General features: G+C 35.9%; 1 protein-coding gene across 1 annotated transcript; it reads left to right on the forward strand.

Annotated features, from left to right (window-relative positions):
• Positions 1–6,706: 6,706 nt before the first annotated feature.
• On the forward strand, positions 6,707–8,326 carry LOC138209536 (retinal cone rhodopsin-sensitive cGMP 3',5'-cyclic phosphodiesterase subunit gamma-like). Its single transcript, XM_069168190.1, has 2 exons — positions 6,707–6,810; positions 7,668–8,326. Exons 1-2 carry the CDS (start codon positions 6,707–6,709, stop codon positions 7,783–7,785), a joined length of 222 nt encoding a protein of 73 aa, XP_069024291.1. The 3' UTR covers positions 7,786–8,326.
• Positions 8,327–9,542: the final 1,216 nt, after the last annotated feature.

Genomic DNA, 9,542 nt, shown 5'->3' on the forward strand with positions numbered 1-9,542 from the left:
AGAGTAGTTTTTGTGCAGCATATCTCAAAGTAAATAACTGCAGCAGATATATTCACATTTACCCACAACAATGAATCATTTTTTATACAGAATATACTCTTCTTTAGCCAATGCTTTAGGACACTTAGAGGGCAAATTGCATTGCCAAAACAGCTTTCATTTGGCTATGGCAGAATCATTACCGGTTATTATGATTTAATTAGGACACAAAATAAGGTGCACAGTATGATTCATCCTGACGATTTACTACGCATGCCTGTGATTCTGCAAAGTTTAATCCTAAAGCCAGGGAGGTAAATTAGACATTACAGGTCAAATCTTCTCCAGACACCTGTGAATATGTTTAGCATTGTAATGCAAAACCAAACCACTATTTATTTGACTATAATATAACTTGGAAGTTTCCTGTTATTTTATTATGTCTAACCTCCTCTGGAGGAGCCCCACCTGGCTGCTCTGATAAGAAAAAAAGCCTTATAACTGCTACGGAGATGTGACCAGTGACCAGAAAATACCAACAAATACAGCAAATACTATATCAGAGTAAAGTTAAACAGTTTGCTATTTTGTGAGAACATGTACACTGTACAGTATATGCATGTTATGATTTTATCACATACAGAACTGTGCCAAAATTTCCATCACTTAATGTTGAGATTTTTATCCATCACAACACCACCAGGGAGGCATCTGATCAGTCAAAAATGTGTGTTTATTTGTATGCTTTTTGTAACAATTAATTAACTGTAATAACCAATAACTTGATGTTAAACATTTAACTTAATATGAATGTGTTGCAATGTTTTTTTATTGACTTTAAAAGTGTCCACCTTCATAGTAAAATCTTTTATATTGGTGAAGAAAGCAAAAAAAAGACTGTAAGTAAGTAGGTCTGGTAACCATGGCAACAGTGGCTTCAGTTATCTTCCCTGCCTCCTTTTTATCCTCACACTAACCATGTCCTTGAAGCCAAATTTATTTTTACAATTTGAGTGAAGAATAATGCAGCTTTACAGTTTTATAAATACCAGTGTTAGTGATGGGCGTGTTATTTGCCCGGGATGAAGGTAGTAACAGTGAGGAAAAAGACAAAGCAGCATGTATGTTGTTCATTTTATTTTACTGCCTGATCTTTGGTGATTGAGTGCAAAGTACCAAAATAATTTCAATGTCATCGTAGCTTTGCAAGTGTAAAAATAAGTAGGACAGAAGGATAGATCATTTTCACATTTATTGTGTTTATTCAAACACAATAAATAAAGTATAAATAAATAAAGTATTTAAAGTTCATTCATACTGACAAAATAGACAGTGTTGATCTTTTTCACTGACGAAGTGAATTATTGACTTTCTCAAAAATATAATGTGATTCAGCCAATAAACAAATTAGACATCTGTGCATGTTGAATCAGCAGCTTTGAGCAGAACAGGTGGAAGACGAGAATCGCAGAACAGTCCATGGATATCACAACAGCAGATATCAAACCCTCTTTCATATTTACAAAATATATAATATATTCCATTTGTTTTAGTTTGTTCTCTGTGCTTACGACACTGGTTACCAAAGACAAAGGTGAGAGGTTCAGAGGTAGAAGAGAGGGTAGGGATGAAGAAAAGGAAAAGTATAGGAGAAAGTGGTGAAGTGTTGGTGGTAAGGAAAGGTTAAGTGCTGGAGACAACAAGAGTACTGGATTTAATTTTTATTGGTCAAACCTCTGAAACATCAAAGGCTGCCTCCTCCATAGAGCGTACAGGCATGAGGAACAATAGTAGTAATTGGGGCAGAGGAAGAGGAAAGAGGGCTAAATAATTCAATATTTCGCCAGGCCCATGTCCCCGAAGGCTTCCAATGGGCAGATCACTGTGATGTCACTGCCCAAACCCTCCATGCCGGGGATGTTGTCTCCAAATCTGAAGGAACGAGACCAAAAGGTTTGTTGTGTACAAACTGAGAGACAGAAGAGCAGTTTGTTGACCCAGGGAGTAAAAGTAGGTCAAAACTTGTAAAGAAAGAAAAAAAATGTATTTTGTTTACGTGATCTTAAAAACATCTCACCCCTTCTGGCCTGGCTTAGGCGCCTTGTTCTTGAAGGTGGGGATGGACCGCTGCTTGAATCTGGGGGGTGCCTTCTTATCGGCGGGATTTGCAACAGCCTCGTCTGCCATTTTGTTTAGTCACTGAAAGAGAAAAAGAGAAAGTTTAAATAAACGACATCTAAACTCCAGGCATAAAAACATATTTATTTGATGTTACCGTTTATTTACGTAAAATTGGGACTCCTCATTTTGAACTTGCACTGCAGCTGCATTCTAACTTTTATGCAATTTAGATAATTTTGTTATCCTTGCAAATGACACTGTTTCTTTTTTTGTTTTGCTCCTATGTAAAGCAGTTTAAATCACCTTGCAGTTTAAAGGTACTGTACAAGTAAACGTGCCTTTGTTGATCCCTCTGCCACCCCGAATTATAATCTTCTCTTTTAGAGGAAAATTATTCCCCACTGGAAAAATGCAACACCCTCGCTTGTATTTCTCTCCCTCTTCCACAAGTTTTCAAACAATCAGATTAATCACCGAATTAACAACGCAGTAACCAGTGGAGAAAAATGTACAGCCAGTGTTGAAAACGCTGCTTGAATTTCTTTAAATACAAAAACTAAAAGGACACTGAAAAATAGTGGTGGGGCCTCAAGCAGTACCAACAAAAAAGCCCAGAACAAAGAACTACTCCTCCTGAAGTGTCTTACTTTAGCTCCATTTCAGTCATGACATGAAAGAAAGAAATTATATAACCAATAGTCTGTCCGCCGTCTCTCCTGCAAGGAAATAGTCGCAGAAGCAGAAAACAGGCTGAGGCAATACATGTTATTGAAGCGGTAGAGGCCTCAATTCCCTGTACCAGAGCCGACAAAATTGCAGTATCATCTTACCTTTTGTTCAAAGTATTTTTTTGATGGTGTCTGAATAATCTGTCGGTTTTTCACTTTTGGCGTTCCGCTTGCAGTCTGACGGCCTCTTTTTAAAGTCCTCGGAGCTGCTAATCCTCTCAGATGTTCATTCTTTGATGTGCCAACTCTCCTCTGTCCTCTTCTGTACCAGCTCAGCAACAAATAGATGAGATGAAGAGAGACCGGATATAAATAGGTGTATTTTCAAGTTAGATTTTCAACATGCAAATCTAAGGAAATTATAGAGGCGCTATTTATCAGCAGTAGTGAGTGACTGTAATTACCGTGACTATCAAATGAAAGCGTAAAAAAATCTGCTAAAAGATATCGAACTCTCAGAGCCACGTATTGTAATATCAGTGCCCAACTGTTTCACAAAAATGTTTATCGTTATAGAAAGGTTGACAGTTTAATCACTGAACAAGCACCTCATTTAGGTTTTGTCACAGGAAAATCTTGATTTGCTGTCCATGAGAGATATCTGCAAATGTAAAACAATGCCATGGTTAGGTGGATCACTTTTGGTTTTACTATCAATCTACAAAAAACGCTTTCTGAACAGGTCAATGCTAACAGGCAACAGCGAAGTAAGAGAGAGGAACTGTTGCATTAAAATGCCTTTTATATTCAATAAATTAATAAAACGTTTTCTCACGTTTCTGCATTCATAAGCTCCCCTCCTTTTCTCTGTTTGTACTATGTAGCCACCCAAACTATTACATTTCATAAAATGTTCTTGTCTGATAATAAGCAGTATGCACTGTAGTTTTTACAGTTTTATATATATACATATGTATAAAGTTTATTTTAATGCTGTGACAATATTATGAAGTCTCACTGCAGTTGCAGTCATCATGATTCTGCTCTTTTTGTTTTTTATGCACACATTGACATTAATTATTTAAATTTGATGTGCCTTTATGTTTATTCATTAAGTTGTGACGAGGAAAACAGCAGAACAGATAAAGTACTAAAGCTTGTGATGTATTTTCACCTTATTTACAAACAAACATTGGTTATAGCCTTGAAGGAGAATGTGGAGCATGTGATGTAAGAGCAGAGGCAGCACTGAACTCTACAGGTAATCAATCACATGGTGACTAATAAAAACCTCCTAACCCTTCAACTCATAATCTCTCTCCTCATGGCATGGAATGAGGGTAAAGAGCAATACTGAGACACTAAGTGCTGCCTTAAATGAACTAGTACTGATGTGACATGAAGAGCCTGATGGTGCTAAAACAATAATACACTTAGACATTTTGGATAAAAAAATAATTTTGCCCCCAAATCTTCACCTTGTTATTTATGTTAAAAAAAGAAATCTGAATTTAAAGACCACGTTATCGCTTCCCCAGAGCTATATGGACTTTGAGTTAAGATTTTTCTGTCAAATTACTGTTTACTAGGATGTCTAGGATTGTCTAGGATGAATTTTCATGATTCTCTGTTTGTGTTTTCAAGCTCAACTCCATACTGAATTCATTGTAGTTGTGAACAACAGGTGTTATTTTAAAAATGCTTCAGAGGATTTGTACATTCAGAATCCAAATCAGGTCCCAAAACATGAAACATTGCTGGGTAAATCCAATTTTGATTTGCTCAGCAATGCCTCATTATGTAAGGTTAAGAACATCTTCAGATGGTAATAAACACATTAACACTTAGGCCCCCTGTAAGCTAATAGAGCCAAGAAGCACGTTAAAGGGAGGGGTGTAAAAAACAAAGCTATGGATAAGCATGTTGGAGGGATTACAGAAGGGAGTATTTAAGAAGACAACAAGACCAGAAAGACACAAACTGACCAGAAGGATATCAGACAGACATTACTTGTGCTACTGCAACAACAGGTAAGACCGAACTTTGACTTTTAGGTGTGAGCTTTGGCTAACTTTCAATTCTTTAGTAAGAATTAAGGTTAGAGCGAGAATGAGACTGCAGCAAGGCACTGGCAAAGCAAGACTTTAGATAGAAGCTCTGAGACAGGCCTACAGATGTCACTGATGTGCTTTTGGCTTTGGTAGAATAGAAAAAATATTTTGTAGATAAATGTATCTATTCTTTAATTTAAAGCTTTATGGTTTGTGCACTGTGCATCGCTGCTTTTTATCGTATTGTCTCTTTTACTTCCATTTCATCTTTTTTTTCTTTAAGCTATCAACTTAGTAAAATACTGTTTTAAAAAGAATTACATAGATATATTAAATGGTTCTTTTTTTTTTAATCCCTTTTGGAGGCTGTGAACTGTTCTGCTTTTTATTTTCCATGTTTTAGACACAATACGGGCGACGGGGTTTACTGTTGTTTTGTCATTGAATAATGGGACAAAAGAAATAAAAAGAAACCAACAATATACTGTATATGAGCGCGATCAGAAAGCCTGATTTAACAAAACTTTTATTAATTTAATTTGAGCAAAGTTTGAAAAGAAGAGGTGAGCTTTTCATCATCTCAATGTCATTTTCAGCTTAACATCTGAACATTAACACATTAGGACTTCTTTCAAAATTTTCTCTACCTCTATTTCAGGATATTGAATATCTATGTGTAAAAGATTTAACATATTATCTTAAATCAAATTCCTTCCTCTTCTTATTATCTCTATCACTGTAATGTTTTCAAGATTTGTTGTTCTATATGGAAAATTAGCTCGAAGCAAAGCAACACGTCAAACGTTATTAAACAGAATCAACAATACTTACAGAGAAAAAGAACAAGCAACAGCAGTGAAGATACAAGTGATCGGACAAAACAATTAAAACAAACATTACGAGTAAATCAGAACAAAAAAGTTAAAACACTGAAGAACAAAAAGACAGTACTGCTGTGCCTTTTTTTAGTTATTGCTTTCACTTTAAATGTATTTACATTTCTAAAGAATATATTACGTAAAATCATCGTGTACATTGCCCTCATTTTTATAACCCTCCTTTGTTTTACTTATCTTACCCAAAAGTGAAAGATGAATCTGGTTTCTTAATGTTGCATGAATGTGCTGCCATTATTACCAGGATATATATCTGAGGAGACCATCCAGATCAAACAAATGTATAAAAAGAATTCAAACTCTTAAATGTGAGGGAAAAGAGGCATCATCAGCTACTTCTGTCAGTGAATGCTATGAATAACAGCGATTATTCGTAGTCCGTAAATAGAGACAAATTACACACACATATTGATGTGTATGTTCACACGATGAATACTTACGTTATTAGCCCTAGCGAATCAAAAGTGGGGAATGTGACAACACTAAGCAGCATGAGAAGAAGAAATTAGACTGTTAAATGTCAGAAGTGATTAATTGGTCAACGAATCCATTAGTTATGTAAGAGAACATTTCTGGTCAATTCCAGAGCCCTGCTGATCTCGCCTGTAAGATAGCATGTGGTCTTTGGAGGTCTAAGGAGGTCAGACTAAAGCAGATTGAAAATTTGTTGTTGAAGGTAAAATCTCCTTACACTCTGGGCTTATTATTTGCACCACACAGTGTGTTGAATGCAGTCCAATTAGGTGATACCGTGGAGTCAGAAAATACTGTCTGTAAATTGGCCAACAGTAATCTTAAAAGCCGAGGTGTAAAAATAGACAAAGTTGTTTGTGTAACAGGGTCTTAAGGAGCTATATGGCTTAAAATGTGACCTTACCTGGGAGTGTTACAACATCGATACACAGGGTTCAGGATGAGGAGAAGTATAGGGGTCTTAAACGTCAAGATTAGCTAATCAACCGCTCACTCTTTTTCTCTCAGAGAATAAAAGATGGCAGATGTTGCAACACCCGCCGACAAGAGAGCTCCTCCCAAGTTCAAGCAGAGGACTGCTCGTACCTTCAAGAGCAAGGCCCCAAAACCAGGCCAGAAGGGGTAAGATGGGCCTTAATGTCACCAGTGGGGGAAACTAATTAAGCACATTTATTCTTTACAAATATATTTCAATTTCCTTCCATTTCACACTTTGATTCCACTACATTTCAGTGGGAAATACTTGACTACATTCACCTGACAGTTGCAGTCACTTTTCAGAATAGGATTTTACATTAAAAAAAAAGGCACATTATAATATCATAAAATGTAATACATTGTGAAAGATTAAACCAGTAAAGTCCAACTTTATTTGGCCCTTGATCAGTAATCCAAAAAACCCTGGTATCCAGTTGAGGCCCCATGGCAGGTTTTAGATGTCTACAAGGAGTTGATAGTTTCACTAAGGGGAGATTTCCCTCTTAAACTTATCAGATGAGCTTGTTTAAAAACAATTTTAAAATGCAAAAGTAGGCAAAAAAATTCACACAAAAAAAGCAAAAACTAAAGAAAGGTCCAAGTAAACAAAATAATATTTATGTGACGGGACTGTATTATTTTCCCCCAAATTATTAATGATTCATTTCATGGGAAAATTCATCTTGGGACCCTTTGGAGGTATCACTGGATGGAGCTACTCAACTAGATATAGACCAGATACATTTACCTAGACCAGCTACAAAATTTAAAATCCTCTTACTCATTGATGAATCAATATTAACGATTTAACACAATAATAAGCATTCACTTTTACTTAAGCAGGATTTTGAATGAGAGACTTTTACTTGTCATTTATTATTTTTACTTAAGTAAGACATCTGAGTGCTTCTTTTGCCTCTAAAAATCTTATATCAATTACAAGAACATACAGTGGGTCAATATTTCCAAGATGTTAAGATATGTTTTGGTTGCTTTTACAGATTTGGAGACGACATCCCTGGCATGGAGGGTCTCGGCACAGACATCACAGTGGTTTGCCCATGGGAAGCCTTCGGGGACATGGAGCTCAGTGACCTGTCGAAATATGGAATTGTCTAGAAAGTTTCCCATGTCTTCAACCCATCTGTTTTAACTCCCTGCACTACTTTTCCTGTACCCAATCTTCACATCTCGCCCTGTCCTCCTTTGGCTTCCAAAATACCTGACCTCATGTTTGTTATTGCATTAGGCCAACATCTGTTGTAGGAAATATTGCACAAAGCTGATCCAAAAATGTGTCAAAATTTCAAAATTCATATATTATAATTATTTATTTATACATGGTTCACTGAGGAGTCCATGCTTCAAGCTTAACTGGCTTTGAAACATCAAACCTCCTCTCTCCACACTTTGCACTTAGCATTATGCATTTCAGAGAGACAGTTGAGATCTGTTGAAAACAAGTCTGATCACTGTTGTAACATCATGAAACCTTTGCTCCTCTTTTCTGCTTTTTCCACTCCATCACCCTCTCTTTGGAGCTATTCCTGTTCAATGGACAGGTCTTTTTGAAATAAATATATTTACATCTTTTTGATCTATAAATGTACATTTGTGTACATTATCACTATAGGAATGGAAGTAGAACTTTCAATAAATATTTTCCCCAAGAAATGCTGTCTTCTTCACATAACTTTTTCTCATTTGGATCCCATTTAGCAAAGTGGTCATTAGTCTGTGTAACTTAAGGAAATTTATGAATAAGCCTGAAAAAGTAATGTAAGAAAAAGCCTGAAACAAAATTTAGAGTTTTATGTCCATATTTATTATTAAACCTATCATACTTTGCTACGTTAATGGCATATGGTTTGACATGGTTTTGTCTATTCAATGGCTTAACATTAAATTGCGAAACTACAAATGGTAGCCAGGAGGTGAAGCCTGGTAACATTTTTGCCCCTGTGACTTTTCTTAAGTTTTGTCCAGTAAAAAATCTCAGCATCTAATCATCTAATCAATAACTTAGCAACACATTTTGTACGCACATTTATTGTTCCCAGATAATGCTTCTAATCACTCCTGTAGTTCCCCTCCAGTACCACTATGAATTTGCCATTTGTGGTTGTGATTGCAATATTTCACAAGTATTTGGTTAAATTTGTTGAAATTTGGCAGATTGGTAAATCTGGTTTGGTGATCTTTAGGAGATAACTTCACTTTTCTTCTATCACCATCATTTTGCCAAACTTTCTTACCAAATGACTGCAAAAATGACATTACCATCATCTTCAACTGTACTGCGTGCTTAATGCTAATTAATAATCATTAGCATACTGACATGCAAAACTAAGATAATGAATAAGTTATGCATAGTTGCTAAGCATTAGGATGTTACCGTCATTATAAGCATGTAAGTCAAAATATTGAGCAATGTAAAATTGCGCAATATAAAAGATGCCGGCTGGAAGGATTTTAGTAAGTGCTTCAAGTGTTTTGATATTTTCGTCAAAGTTGTAGACCAGTGGTGAAAATAGTGGAGCATTTAGCCAGATGTCTTGTGAGTGGAGACTAAAACAAGAGTTAAAGGGAAAGTGACTACAACTTATCAGGTAGATAGAAATGGAACTCAAAGTGGATGCTAACATATTTCCTTTATCTCATTTAAAAGGTCATGTCAGTGTTGTTTACAGTTTGCTTCCACTGCCCCAAAGTGGCAAATAAAGTCACTTGACACCACTTTGCAACTATGATAGTAACTCTATGTGGTGATCACTCAGATTTAAACATGGCGTATCTCATACTAAACAATAAAATAACTCTCATTCATTTGTGCAAAATCAAATGAATACCAAAAAGAAAAAGATCTGAGAACTTGA

The sequence above is a fragment of the Embiotoca jacksoni genome, unplaced genomic scaffold (genome assembly GCF_022577435.1).
Source record: "Embiotoca jacksoni isolate LCO1_2020_lvr unplaced genomic scaffold, fEmbJac1.0.p SCAF_4, whole genome shotgun sequence".
NCBI lineage: Eukaryota > Metazoa > Chordata > Actinopteri > Embiotocidae > Embiotoca > Embiotoca jacksoni.